Source organism: Vipera ursinii (genome assembly GCF_947247035.1).
Source record: "Vipera ursinii genome assembly, chromosome: 7".
NCBI classification, from domain to species: Eukaryota; Metazoa; Chordata; class Lepidosauria; order Squamata; family Viperidae; genus Vipera; species Vipera ursinii.
In genome coordinates, this window is record NC_139521.1 from 59,427,610 (window position 1) to 59,442,916 (window position 15,307).

At 37.9% G+C, this 15,307-nt stretch overlaps 1 protein-coding gene across 1 annotated transcript in view; it reads right to left on the reverse strand.

The window, feature by feature from the left end:
* Window positions 1-765: 765 nt before the first annotated feature.
* Window positions 766-15,307, reverse strand: part of MTTP (microsomal triglyceride transfer protein) — a gene marked incomplete at both ends in the record, with an annotated part of 41,236 nt that continues 26,694 nt past the window's right edge. Inside the window, 10 exons of the mRNA XM_083367829.1 lie at window positions 766-934; window positions 3,426-3,596; window positions 4,584-4,708; window positions 6,174-6,401; window positions 7,306-7,427; window positions 7,523-7,620; window positions 8,967-9,178; window positions 10,997-11,209; window positions 13,510-13,617; window positions 14,747-14,915. Coding sequence (XP_083223955.1) covers window positions 766-934; window positions 3,426-3,596; window positions 4,584-4,708; window positions 6,174-6,401; window positions 7,306-7,427; window positions 7,523-7,620; window positions 8,967-9,178; window positions 10,997-11,209; window positions 13,510-13,617; window positions 14,747-14,915 — 1,615 coding nt within the window. The remainder of the gene's footprint in view (window positions 935-3,425; window positions 3,597-4,583; window positions 4,709-6,173; window positions 6,402-7,305; window positions 7,428-7,522; window positions 7,621-8,966; window positions 9,179-10,996; window positions 11,210-13,509; window positions 13,618-14,746; window positions 14,916-15,307) is intronic.

Here is a 15,307-nt window from a genome sequence, read left to right on the forward strand (position 1 = left end):
TCAGTTTCTGTTATGAAAGTTGATAAAGTTATTTTTGAAATTTGCATTTTAATTTGTATGTATTTACAATGAAATGCAGTGCACATTTCTCCAGGCATATTTCTTTGCAATCTTGCCTAAGATGCATAATGTTCTCAAGCAACTTTCCCTGGCGCGGAAAACTGGAACAGTTTGTAGCCAAGAATTATACAAGCTCCTCCATGAACCCTACTGTGATTCTAAGGTTAAATACACCAGGTGGTCTAAAATTACTGCTGTTAAGTCACTGAAATGGCTGTTGAAATCGCTGTAAGGTGCAGAGAGGTACAAATACCTTATTTGTATTTTTTATGTCCAAGGCTAACAATTTTGAATGGGGTGTAGGGAGTGAATTTAAATTACAGAAGACAATGAAGAACTGATTAGAACTTCAGCTCCATCAAGTATCTCACCCCCAGGTAATTTTTCCTCTTAAACAGCAGAAAATGTTCTTAAGAGATCCAGCAGAATTATTTCCTATCACATCTAATGGTCTTCAATGAACACCTGGATTTGAAATAAGTTGTTTTCCTAGCATGTTACAAACAAAACCCAAAATAAATCTTTTAAATATATGTAAATATGTAAACACAGTGCACAAGACGAAATCCTGGGTCTCTTAAAAGTTCAATATCACAAAGTTCTCACAGACTTGTAAATTATAAGCTTAGGCCCTAAACAAAGGTAGCAGAATGTGAAGCCGGAATCAGCTAGGTTTTTAGTGAAATGCAAGATCAGGTGCCCATTTCAAAACCAAGATTCAGAATAATCGGCTTGGTCACTGAAAACTTCCCTGCACATGTGAGAGTTTTCTTGGTGAAGGGGATATTCAGAACCTGCCAGCAAGCTCACTTTTCTTTTCCGAGAGACATATGACTTTCCAGAAGGAAGACTTTCATATTTCGTTAGGTATTGCCTGCAAAAAAATAAAATAAAATAGCGATATGATTATACTGTATTACTAGAGGGACAGCATGTTTTAATCCTAGGAATAATTCTTAATGACACACACAGTTGCAAGGGATTGTGTTTTCAGTTTTCCTTATCCATAATCTTCCAGACCCCTTCACGGATTACTGCCTTGTCGTGGCGAAGGGGCTTGCGTAATTCAATGAAGCTATGAGCTATGCCGTGCAGGGCCACCCAAGATGGAAAGGTCATAGCAGAGAGTTCTGACAAAACGTGATCCACTGGAGAAGGAAATGGCAACCCACTCCAGTATCTTTGCCATGAAAACCCTATGGACAATCTTCCAGAGCAAAACTGAATTAAAATGAATGCAATACACTTTTTATGGCTTTGAGAATCAATAATCTGGGCCCTGAGCTGATGTATAGATCTACAAATTTGACATCAACGTATTTTTCCTTGAACACAATGTCAGATGCTGTTCTGAGACAATTTTGGGAAAACTTGATTACTGAGAATTTCTTTGCATAGATCAGAGGTCTTCAAACTTGGCCCTTTATGACTTGTGGCTGAGGAATTCTATGAGTTGAAGTCCACAAGTCATAAAAGGGCCAAGTTTGAAGACCCCTGGCATAGATCAAGGAATAGGAGCAGTATTACTGGTGAAGATGAGATGTTAAAAAATAATCTATGCTTGCATTCAAGCGATTGTATATCTACAGTGGTATCTTTCAGACCTTCCATATGAAGGCTGGAGAGTGTTATGTACATTTTGACTGCTACCTCAGAGGAATGCAGCCTCTAACTAAAAAAATACTCAAAACCTTTCCTCAACAACAGAGACTGGCAGTATGGTTCCTACAGAAGGCAAGTATTGTTTAATCTCATAAGATTATGATAATCTTCTGTGAGAACTATGAAATCTCTTCTATGGAGAAAATTCTCTTCTATAAAATCTCAGATACCTCTCAAAATAAGTGCATAAACATGTGAGATCATGAAATTTAGTGTCCTTTTGGAAGTAGTCTTTAAGGATTATTATTATTATTTATTGCACTTATATACCGCCCTTTCCCTGAGGACTCAGGATGCTTAGACCATTACAATGGCCGCTGAATAATTTGCTGATCACTGCTCTGCAGATACAGAAGCTTCTCATTTAATGGCCACTTGTACAGTAACAGTTCAAATTTGCAATGGTGCTTATGACTAGCCCTCGTAGTTCTGGCCATCGCAGAATCTCCAGACATACATGATTAGCATTGTGGCCTTTGTCAGCTTCCAATAAGCAAAGCCAACGGGGAAACCATTTAGTTCTCCTGAAATTAATTCCTTAAGTAGAATTAACCCCTATTTCCTTTTTTACTTCCTTACAAATTAAATTTTACCATTAGCTTCTGCCAGAAAATGGATGGTTCTAGTATAGCCTGCAGTATTCATCTTCTTGATATGTATCTGTCACACATCTTTGAAATTCAATTGCTCTTTAGCATCATATACTACATTGATAGCATTTAAGTAAATATATAGTATACTACGGTATATCCATTTATATAAAGTTCCAGTTCTTTGTTTACTTATTTATGATATTTAAGAACTGCCCATCTTTCCTTAGAGAGGGACTCTGGGTGGCGTACAATAAAAAATCACTGAAGTATTCTGTGGAAAAGGCCACAGGAAAAGTAGCTCAAATGATCTGGATCTATAGGAAGGAGTTAATGTGTTGTGGGAATTATAAAAAAGAAAATATTTGATTCAGTCAACTAATTCCAGGGTACTCAATTTTAGTCTTAAATACATTCCATTTTGCATAGAGTTAAACTAATTTCCTCAGCCAGTGTGTCTTTTCCACGAAACTGATGATCTGGATTATCTCATCTATACCAGTTAGAGATAAAAAATCTCTCTAGGCCAGGGGTGTCAAACTTGCAACATCACGTGACCTATCGCAATGTATCACAACTTTTTTGCCATTGCCGGCAATGGAGTGGGCACGGTTTCGCTATGATGCATCCGGCCCGTGGGCTGGCAGTTTGACACCCCTGCTCTAGACTATATCTCTAGGTATTTCCAGGGATATAGAACATATATATATATATGTTCACACCCAGGGTGGTGGTGAACACTGGTGAAAAGTAGAGGTCTTTCCTTAAACTTGTCTATCATGACAGCAATCTTGATCATACCATGTTTGCTTTTCCCCTCTTGGAGAAAAAAAATTGCAACCCAACCTCCTTTGCAAGGCTGAAGGGGTTGTAAAAAATCCCTGTGAGAATATGGTGATAAATTGGGACCAGGATTGGTAATGAGATTAGGGCAATCAAAAATTGCTGATTAGGGACTAATTTAAGGGCCATCCAACCTCCTATAAAAATTGCACATAATACTACTATAATTTCTTATTTACTTAACACATAATGATCTTCTCCAGAATCAGATAGTAGAAAGCTGTATTAAAATGCTAGGCAGATCAATAAACATTTCTAGTTGCTTCCTACCTAAATGGACTTTCAGTTTTATCCATCTGCACGCAGACTAAAAATGGGTATTGTGAAAATTTCACTGTGGTGACAAAATCCAACGTTGCTTCAACTTCAGAAGTGGTTTCCAAGCCAGCCTTCACAAACATAGCATCAACCACAAAGTTACCAATTATAGCCCCAGCTCCCCTGAAACAAAAGAGTGGGGAAAAAACAAGTTGTCAAAATTTGAATGATATTATATTGAAATATTATCTCCTCCAACTGATAACTTTTAGACAAACTGTTCTGTATTCTCATTTCACGTTGGCTTCCTCTATATTACTGACTGCTCCTAGCAGTCAAACATTGATGTTGCTAAGGATAGGAGGAGAAAAAGAAAAGTGGCTATACAGTTCAAACGTTAATTCCTGATGTTACAGGAATTCAAACCTCGGACAGGACAGGAATAATAAATCTGATTCCCTACATTTTGCGGAATGACAAATTGCAACATTCCCTCACCCTAGCCCTCTGGTTGTGATCACTAAATATAGTAATCTGACAACTGGAAAAAAAATGAAGTTCTCAGGTATTGTTCCACAAATTATTTTACTCAAAGCTGATAAAAGCGATACACAAGTTTTACTCAACACCTGATAAAGGCAATACACAAGCTTTGCTCAACACCTGATAAAGACAATACACAGGCTTTGAGCTACCAAGGGTATAAGTAACAGTTTTTACTATTCTGTGGTTCAACTGATCCATGGAGGGCAAATGATGAAATATTGCCATACAAACCATATAAACATCAGTTGCGAGTTGACAGTCAAATGGAGGAAAGTTTCATTTCACCTTCACATGACTATCAGATTGCCATTGATGCTGGGATGCAAGTATGCAATGCAAGGTTTGTGTCGGGTTGCTGCAATACACATTTCATGTTTTCACTATTGCAGTTTGTACCAGATGTTTCAGCTATGGTTTTCAGAATCATATAGAAAAAGAATCCTCTGCAGAAATAGTAAAGCTACATTTTCTCTCTTTTCTACATGTTTTCATACAACTACTCTTTCAACTAAGGATCTAAATTTTTAAAATGTTTAAAAATTTTATACACTAACTATATTTAAAATCCCTCATGTTGATGATGAAATTTAATATCTCCTTCAAGAACTAAATTAGATGTCTCACCGATTTTTAACTTTTGTTTTGGATTCTCTGTACCAAAGGCTGAACTCCATTCCTCCTGATACATCAATAGTCATACCTCCCTTATATTCAGCATTGCAAATCAGCCCAGATTGCAGCTGGATAGCCTAAGAACAAAAAAAAGAACACATATAATATTTCTTGCTTATCTAATATATGTTCAGATTAGTAATGTTAGGAGGACACAAATACTTTCTGTTTCTACTTCTCAGATTCCCTTTTTGAGTTTTCCCTTTGGTGTAAAGAAAAATCTCTCCATTCCATGCAAATGAGCTACTCAACCAGCTGAGAACAGAAAGTGTAGGGCAGCTACCCAGAGAGACATTTCAAAGTAATGCAGAGAAGAGCAACAAAGATGATCAGGAGACTGGAGGTTAAAACATAAAGAACAGTTGCTGGAATTGGGTATATCTAGTTTAATGAAGAGAAGGACTAGCGGTAATATGATAGCAGTGTTCCAATATCTCAGGGGTTGCCACAAAGAAGAGGGAATCAAGCTATTCTCCAAAGCACCTAAAGGTAGGACAAGAAGCAAAGGATGGAAACTAACCAAAGGGAGAAGTAACTTAGAACTAAGGAGAAATTTCCTGACAGTTAGGACAATTAATCAGTTGAACAATTTGCCTCCAGAAGTTGTGAATGCTCCAACACTGGAAGTTTTTAAGAAGAGATTGGACAGCCATTTGTCTGAAATGATATAGGGTTTCCTGCCTGAGCAAGGGGTTGGACTAGAAGACCTCCAAGGTCCCTTCCAACTCTTTTATTTTATTCTATTCTAAAGTACATTTTTAATAACAAAAACTGTTCCTGAGACAGTTGTTTCATATTGCACAGAAACTAAACATTTGTCCCCTCAGCACTTTTCATGCAAGTTTCTTATTTTTGGTCTTGACCAAGTGGTTCTTGAAGTGTCTTCAGGAGGTCCACTAAGTCAAATAAATATTTTAAATAATAAATATTTTAAAATTTCACAGATTTAATTTGCAATGCAGTAAATATCAGTAGATATCATCCACATAAGCCAAAGCTCTTTAGGATTCTTGATCATTTTTGGTATAATGGTATAATAAATCTGTTGAATAAAGGGACAAATGGTTTCCCATATAATTCACTGAGAGACATAGCTTTATGGCTAAAGTAGCTTCCTGCCAAGACTGGTCCTCCCAGCTGTCAAAAACTTACAAGTGGATTGGGAATCCATTGCACAGAGTCCATGTGGGAACACTTAAAACAGAAAGCAATTCAGGGTCACAGCAAGTCTTTTCAGTTGCATGCTAACATTTTAAGGTTCACATGGCTTAGAAATCATATTAAATATGTTTGTGGTCTTCCTAGAATACATAAAACAAAGTATGATGCAGCTCTCATAGGTGCTTATTTATTCAGAAGTGTGTCCTGCTGGGCTCAAAATAATTTACTCTCCAGAAATTCTGTGGAGGGATTCAGCTGGTGCATAGTTATTCAGAATTCCTCCTGTTTTCAACCCACTTAAGCAATATAAGTATATCCAAGAAATACACTGAAATACCCAAGAATATTAAGTTTTCAGTATATACATTCCACAGTACATACCTGTGAGAAATCCAACAGAAGGATGAGCCCTTTCACTACATTCATGGGGTCTCCAGTGGCTGAGAACATTTTAGACATTAAATCACTATATCCTTGGAAAAAAGTAACTGGCCGCAGTTGAACATCAAGCATGATTGCTGACAAACCAGCAAAGGATTCAAGATTTTCTTCACCTTCATCTGCAGATGCAGCTATAATAGATTCCAGACCTTGAGCTTCAATTATCACCTAAAAGGAAGCAACAACACATAGCACACGGGAAAAGGAACATGTGTATGCAACATTTTGTTCTAGGTTCATCAAGATTATTATATTATTCATATCTTACCTATACCTTCTTACAACTGAGAAGCAGCACAAGACTCTTCTAGATAACTGCTACATTGAAAAGGAAAGGAGACATGACAACTGCCATCAAAGGGCAAGACTAAGGGAAAAAAATAGGTGGAAGCTACAGAAAGGCATATTTTGACCAATGTAGAGAAATCTTATGGAAGTTCTTGTTTGACAAGGAACATGACTTTCTTAGCTGTCCCATAAATCCATTGGAGGGATTTATGCAGATTGCTTTAGTCATGCATCAAGTATTACAGAGTCTTTAATGAGAAGGGTTGGGAATAAATGATTTCTAGATCCTATGATTTTATCAGAGTTTGATAGGCATAGTTGAGCATTCAGGGTAATAAAAACTGCAACTATTTCTCATAATTACGAATGATACAGAAACATTTTTTTTTCATCTGGCCAATTAACAGTATTTTAAATTTAAAAGGTAGGGAATAGAAAATGATGGGAGTTGCTGTTACAATAAACTCTAAACCATGCCATCAAAGGGTGCTTAGACGATCAGGTTCAATCTGAGACATCACCACTCAAACATCTGGATGATGAGCAGGACCTTTACCATCATAATGAATTAAGAGGACAATAGTAAGCTGTTCCATCTTCCAAACTGCTTTCATAACTAGAAGAGAGAAATTATGCTTGTGCGTGCATAAGGTTCAAAGCAATTGGTCCTAAACAATAGTTTGACCTGATTTAAGACAGTTTTCTATGATCAAGTTGTACATGACTCAAGCTGCAGGTTAGGCTCTTTTCTGATGTTTTTATTTTAATAATGCATGAGACATACCTGGCTGGCATGAAGTTGAGCAAATTTATTGAAAATAAAGATATTCATGTTGCTTCTTCTTAAGATGCCCGAACCAGAATACAGTATATCAAGGCCATATGTAGATGATAGAAATTGGTCACCTTAATTAAACACAGTTATATGTTGTAGTTACAATTTTGGCAAAACAATCAAGAAATGCAAATATAATCTAATGTTCATTTTGATCATCACATACGTGTTAGGTAACCAGAGAAAGCTGAAGATGAACCCATTTTTGAAAATCGGTCATAATTATGAATCCATATGTCCTTCAGAACTTTACGGATCATTTTGCTGAAAAACAAACATTTTATTTCTATTGGAGAAGAAAACATTTTCTTTCTACAATAAAATACCAAAATGATACATTTTATTAATAGCACTTCATACAGAATGATTTGACCTGAAATCCATACTAAGGACCTTCCTTGGAGATGATACTAATTTATTTAAAAAATTAATCTGATTAAAAGGGTATGGTTATTTGCTAAAAGATACAGTAAAATAATCTCAGTCTTACAAACATCATTATGATACCAATTGCTGGTTCAAATTCTGTAGTTCAGGCTATATGAGAATTGTTCTTACATTGAGTAATTCTTCTGTAGTGTAAATCTGTTTTCCCTATTAACATAAATGACTTATACCCTGTGTTCACAATCAAACACAAACTTGCCAACCACATTTAGCTTAATGTATTGTCAAGTGTATCCTATTTTGTAACTATCATGTAAACCCCCAAAACTGGTTAATTTTTTAAACCAAGCATAGTAAGCATACTGTGCTAACAGTCATTCTATCAGAGAACTGAGTTAGCATTTTGCTAGCATTAATGTGGATGTGGATTTAAAAAATGTTTCTGATGAGTTAAGCTGTCTTAACCTTTGGACTGTCATATTTCTCCCACTCCTACTACTACACCATCATCATCAAAATAATTTTTAAAACGTTAAATCATTCCAAGATCAGGATCTCTTGCTTAAGCAGGGGATTGGACTAGAACAGTGATGGCGAACCTTTTAGAGACTGAGTGCCCACACTGCAACCCAAAACCCACTTATACATCATTGGGTGCTTGGTGGGCATGGCCCATTGGGTGGGTGTGGCCCTTTGGGTAGGCGTGGCCCATTGGGTGGGCATGGCTGTGGTGGTAACGGCAGACTGGGTGGGACTAAAAAGTTCAATCAATCAATTCCAACTTTGCGAGATCTTTTTTTCCCCCCGCAAGAAGTTGAAATTGATTGATTGAACCTTTTTTTTTTTACACACGGTGGTGGAGGCCTAAAGCGAAAAGGTTTTATAAAAGCCAGCTGAAGGCCTAGGACTGGGGTGACGGTGCGCGTGCCTACAGAGAGGGCTCTGCATGCCACTTGTGGCACGCGTGCCATAGGTTCGCCACCACGGGACTAGAAGACCTCCAAGGTCCTTTTCAACTCTGTTATTCCATTAAGAAAGGAACAGGAAATACATACAACTGCTAGCCAGTGAGGTTTTAAGCTTTCACTTTTTTAAAAAAAAAACAATAACAACTATGCTTTTTATCCCAATCTAAATGGGGTGGAGGTGGTGTACAAGAGTAATATTTGCGGAGCAGTTATATCGCGGCATAGCTACACAAATAACAGTGACACTTGATATACCTGGCAGGCATTTCAAAACGTAGCATGTCCTGGACGAGTGAAAGCATGTACTTATTCATCTCCAGTGGCAGCTCTCCAATGGAGAGGAGGAGGTTCTTAACTTCCATGAAGGAAGGATTGCTGCTGAAGATGATAGCAGCAGCTGTGGTTCGTACAGTCTTCTCATGAACCTTGTAATTCTGATGATAAATCCTGTTCATGGTTTTTTTCACCTGGCGGAGACATAATCTGGTCAATTCTACTGAACAGCTGATAGAAGACAGAAGCAATGAAAGAAAGTCTGTAACCAAATAAAGGATACCAGATAGGTTTTTAACTTCAGATGCTCTATCTCCGTGGTGGCGAACCTATGGCACGCGTGCCACAGGCGACATGCAGAGCCCTCTCTGTGGGCACACGCTCCGTTGCCCCAGTCCTAGGCCTTCAGCTGGCTTTTATAACACCTTTTCGCTTTAGGCCTCCACCACCGTGTGCAAAAAAAAAAAGTTCAATCAATTTCAACTTCTCAAGGGGAAAAAAAAGATCTCGCGAAGTTGGAATTGATTGATTGAACTTTTTAGTCCCACCTAGTCTGCCGTTATCACCGCAGCCACAGCCAACCAATTGGCCACGCCCACCCAATTGACCACACCCACCCAATTGGCCACACCCACCCAATTGACCACACCCACCCGGCACCCGACAATACATAAGTGGGTTTTGGGTTGCAGTTTAGGCACTCGGTCTCTAAAAGGTTCGCCATCACTGCTATATATACTGGGATGGTACCAAAATTCAAATGATTGTGTCAGGATCAATAACTACCTAGGAATTTGAACTCCCATCCTCAGTTCTCTCAAACTGGTGAAATAAATAGTAAATTTTGGTTAACAGGTACCTTATTTGGTGGTGGTAGAAAATAACAGGATAGTATAGTCATGCATCACACTTGAAAGCTGTGAGGTTAATTGCTAGACAACCTAGCAATACGAATCCCAAATTTCATTTCATTTTCACCTTTCTGCACATTTGACGTCACCCTGGATCACATCTTCAGATTTCTTATGACAGATACATGGAAAGACCAAAGCATGGTTCTTCTCCCAAAATGTTAAATATATTTCTGTTCATACCAGAGCAATCAACTCACTTTTTTCTAACCTTAAAGATATAGTGGATAACAACTCCCACTATTTCTAGCTAATGGAATTTGTGGTTCAACATATATGGAATGTACAGAATTTAGAATGAGAGTTACTTCTCATAAAAGTGTGTTTAAAACCGTGAATACATAGTAACTACTCTTTTGTCACAAAAGAGGGAGGCATCCATATCTTTTCACAGAAAATGCAGAAATGGACAAGAATTTAAATTTGCCTATGTATACTGTAGGTTTTCATAATCCTCAATGGAATTTTTTTTCTTCTTCTAATATTTATTTCACCTTTTACCTTTTGTTTAATAAATGTTACTTTCCTTCTGATAGAGAGAATTAACAGAGATTTTGATTCTTATTCTTTGAATAAAATGTTTCCATCAAGATTGCAAGCAGGAAAATCTGAAAGTAAGGAGGCTGTCCAAGCATTACCTTGCCTGGAGCTTTTCCCTGTTTGGATGTAGAAAATTTTAAAACAAGGGTTTGGCAATATGGGACTTGCAATAACTCCAGACAGTGTATATAAACTGCTCAAGTTATGTTAACATTACATTTTTAATTACAAGAATGTTTAAGTTATACATGAGATCATCAAAATTCCATAAAGTTTCATAGCTCAAGATTTCAACATTTTTAAGACTGGATGATCTAGCCAAATTTGGGGCAATTTTCTGGAAGGGCAGAATGACAGCTGTTGTTTAAAATAGTTGCTGATATAAAAATGTAAAGGTATAACTCAGCAGTCTCTTGGATTTTGCATGAGAACTCCATAATCTTTGTGGGTTCTTTGGTAAAACACACAGATGTATTTACAACTCCTTTCTCTAAATGGAGTCCCATCAGATAACAGGGAATAATACGATACTCCTAAAAAAACCCCACCCTTTTTATTTACCTCAGTAGTTATGGATGAATGATCATATCTCTGTAAAGCAGTCACAGCAATGTTGCTGATCGGTCCTTCTCCTGACTCAGCAAATTTCAGCAGCACAGGGACAGCTTCTGGCAAAAGGGCATTTTTCAGTGCCAAAAGGAACATCTTCACATCATCGGCTTTATCTGCTCTGTTCAAGCCTTGGAATATCAGTTTCTTGGCTTCCACAACAGCCTGGAAAGAATCAACCCCATTATATTAATAGTGCACCAAAGAGAATCTAGGGAATGGGTAGGCAACCTTGGCTCTTTTATGACTCGTGGACTTCAACTCCCAGAATTCCTCAGGAATTCTGGGAGTTGAAGTCCACGAGTCATAAAAAAGCCAAGGTTGCCTACCCCCCGATCTAGGGGAACCTGCTGTAGTAAAATGAGGAACAAATATATTTTAAAAAACTATGAATCAAGAACAGTATACTGGTAGTCTTCGACTTACAACCACCACTTACAACCACAGCTGTTGCTAAGCAAGGCAGTTTAAGTGAGTTTTGGCCCATTTTATGACCTTTCTTGCCACTATTCTTAGGTGAATCACTGCCTTTGTTACGTTAGTAACACAGTTGTTAAGTGAAAATTGCTTCCCCATTTTGCTTGTCAGAAGGCGCAAAAGATGATCACGTGACCCTGGGCCAGTGGAATCCTCATAAATGCATACCAATTGCCAAGCATCTGAATTTTGATCACATGACCATGGGGAGACTGCACCAGTCTTAAGGGTGAAAAGAACTTTTATAAGTCACTTTTTTCAGTATTATTGTAACTTTGAATGGTCACTAAAGGAATAGTAGTAAGTCAAGGACAACCTATATTGCACTTCATTACAAGTCATCCATTGGGCTTTCTTCTTAGATTTGATGAATCTAATAAAGTATTTAAGGGACTCAGTGGCTCAGTGGGTTAGGACGCTGAGCTTGTCGATCAGAACGTCGGCAGTTTGGCGGGTTGAATCCCGAGTGCCGCGTAGCAGAGTGAGCGCCTGTTACTCGTCCCAGCTTCTGCCAACCTAGCAGTTCGAAAGCACGTAAAAATGCAAGTAGAAAAATAGGGACCACTACGGTGGGAAGGTAACAGCGTTCCGAACAACATGCCGGCCACATGACCACAGAGACGTCCTCAGACAAGTGCTGGCTCTTTGGCTTTGAAACGGAGATGAGCACTGGCCCCTAGAGTTGGAAACGACTAGCACGCGTGTGCGGGGGAACCTTTACCTTTACCTTTATTTAATAAAGTATTTGACCATAATATTATGAATATGAAATTAATTATGCTTTAAGCCTTTGGGCAAGAGATCACTGGAGAGCATTATATTGGTCTATTTTTCAGGGCATTATGGGCAAACCTTTTTCCATCAAGGACTGAATTTCCTCAGGAGTCTTTGGCAAGGATTTACATAATGGGAAGATATAATGGTATGTGGAAATGCCATTAGGAGATAGTGGAAGAGCTTCGTCTTTTCCTTTTATTATCTAACAACCCCGTCTCTTTCCCAAGTCGCAAACAATGGGCAAAATCTCTTTGCAGAGGTTGAAGTGATCTTGTGCAGAGAGTTTTGGAAATTAGTCCAAGAGCCACATGTGGCTTGCAGATTGTCTATATTTAATTTGGGATGGGAGCAGGGGAGATGAAACAAGCATCTGTGAGTTATTTTAAGCGCAAAATACAATTGTGGCTGCTACGATGGGCCTTTTATATATAGCCCAGATAGCATACCATTGTACTCTGCAGTATATGGAAGTGACACGCTCTCTCACCCAGTGACCATGCTAGTCTTTCCTGGATAGATAACATCACAGCAGTAGCCAAGCAAAGAAAACAGAAAGCAGAAGGAGGCTGACACAAATAGAAGAGAATAAGGATGAGAAATAATAAGGGAGTGAGGAAAGCAAAATAAGAATTATTTGGAAGATTGCTCTTGAGGGGCATCAATGGAATAAAGGAAAGGGAAATTGTCAGAGGCACAGAGAAAGGAAGGATTGTTTTCAAGCAAACCTAATAATTGGAGTCAGTAATAGCCAGAGGAACGTAAATGAAATTTCACATTTGCATTAAGTGCATACAGGTAGTTCTCAACTTACATCAGTAATGGAACCTGCTCATTTTGGTTGTAAGTCGTGACAGTCATAAAATTTTATTATCTTCTTTTGTGGCAATCATTAAACAAACAAACCAATGGTTTGCTATGGGCATATTTTTGCCAAAAAATTGGAAGTGAATGCTGGTGTTTAACAAAATTGTTTCAAAATAGTTGTGTTTGCAGGATGCCAAAAACAGCCATAAATGCAGCCTGATTGCCAAGCTCTTGAAGTTCAATCATGTGGCCAGAGGAGGTTGTCCATCAGGACTTTGAATCTGGATTGTAAATAGCCTCCAGGTAGATCCATTGTAACTTCTAATGGTTGCTAAGTAACTGGTGTAAATTGAGGACTATTGCATTATTTTGTCATAAACTCTTGTAGGAAACCAGAAAATACTTACAGGCAGTTTGCAGCCTCCCACATTGCACAGTTTTCTGATCAGTGCTCCAGCAATAATAATAACCGTTTCTCTGATTTCACTGCTACCAATTGGACTCTTGTATTTATTCTGTTGTATTAAAAAAAGGGGAATAGTGTTATTATTGACTCCTTAAATCTAACATTTAAAAATGTCTACAATCCCTTTGGATAATTTGGCACAAACCTTTTTTAAAAATTGAGCTTACACAAAGCTAGCATGACTTAATCCTACTGGTTTTCTCTAAGGCTTTAAAGACCTGGTTCTGTTGCCAAACCTGATGCTGGAGTACGTAGGTTGAGCCCATATGATGGTTGATTGAGCTGTTTGCTAGGATTTATCCAGGCTGCTATATTTCTTATTTATTGTTTTGTTATCTTTTTATCTTGTTTTGATTTCCTGGAAGCCACCAAGAGAAATATCTGAGATGGGCGGTCATACAAATTGAATAAATTGATAAAATCCTCTTGAGGAAATGTTCCAAGTCCTGTTTCATAACTGGAGGGAATAATGCTCCTTATTCAAGAAAGACCAGCCTACCTACCAATGTGCTGTGCTATAGACAATATTTTATAAAACAGCCAGTGATTTGGAAAAAATATTCTCATGAAGAATTGGAGCACTTCTGCTGAATGGGAAAGGATAAATGATGGATTGTATTCATCTCATCAGGAGGAAATCTGCTGATGAGATCTGCTGCTCCACGGAGCATCTTTTGGCTGTCAATTTTAAAATGTTGTTTTTAATTAAGAGTCAGGAGAGAAAAAACAATCCGTATTGCAGTATGAAAAAGCATCTTTTTCTCTCCACATTAAAATTAGCAGTAGAAGGAAGACAAATCCCATTAAATAGCACCCTCAAACATTTTTCTTAGTGCTAATTGCATACTAGGAGGAAGACGAATTTTAGTCACATTGTTATGTGCATTTTCTCTAATGGTACTGATCTTTTTGAATTCCAAACACACTTATTTATCCATATTCATAAGGTTTTTGTTTTTACTTTAATTATTACTTTTACCATGTTGCTAATGGTACTAAGTGCAACCCAAACCAAAGGGGGTGTCAAAAGCTAGTCCCATTTGATTCAAGGAAGCTCACTTCCAGGTGACTTCCAAAAGCTTATGTTCAGCTCTCCAGAAAAGAGTGTTTCTCAGAAAAAAAATATTCTTAAAAACTGTGCTGTAGTCACATTTCATTGACTGCCATGGGTAACTTACAATTAAAGATCTGAGTAATATCTCATTGGGATGAGAAGTGAAACCAGAAGCATAGAGGAATCGTTCCTGAAGGAGAGATCCACTCTTGTTCTTGAAATCCAGAAAATCTAATATCGCATCCAGAGAGGCTGAAGTATGTGTGGATGCCACAGTATCAACTAGCTGGGGACTGTATGGAGGCCAAACAGAGAAATAAAAAGTTAATAATTATTTATTTTAAAACACATTGCTGTTGCTGTGTCTTCCTGCATTTTTGATAACTGTATTGGATTACAGCTAGTCCTTGCTTAGTGACCAAAGTTATGATAGCACTGAATAAGGAGACTTGTGGCTGGTCCTTGAGGTTGTGCGTGCCTGTTGCAGCATCCCCACCATTATGTGATCACGATTGGCAACTATCTCATAATTATAATGGTTGCTGCATCCCACTGTCACAATTTTCATTTGTAATCTTCCAATCGGCTTCCGACAAGCAAAGTCAATGGGAAAGCTGACAAGAGTTGCAAATAGTGATTGTGTGACATCCACATAACTGAGTGATAGAGTTGTTAGTCCCAATTG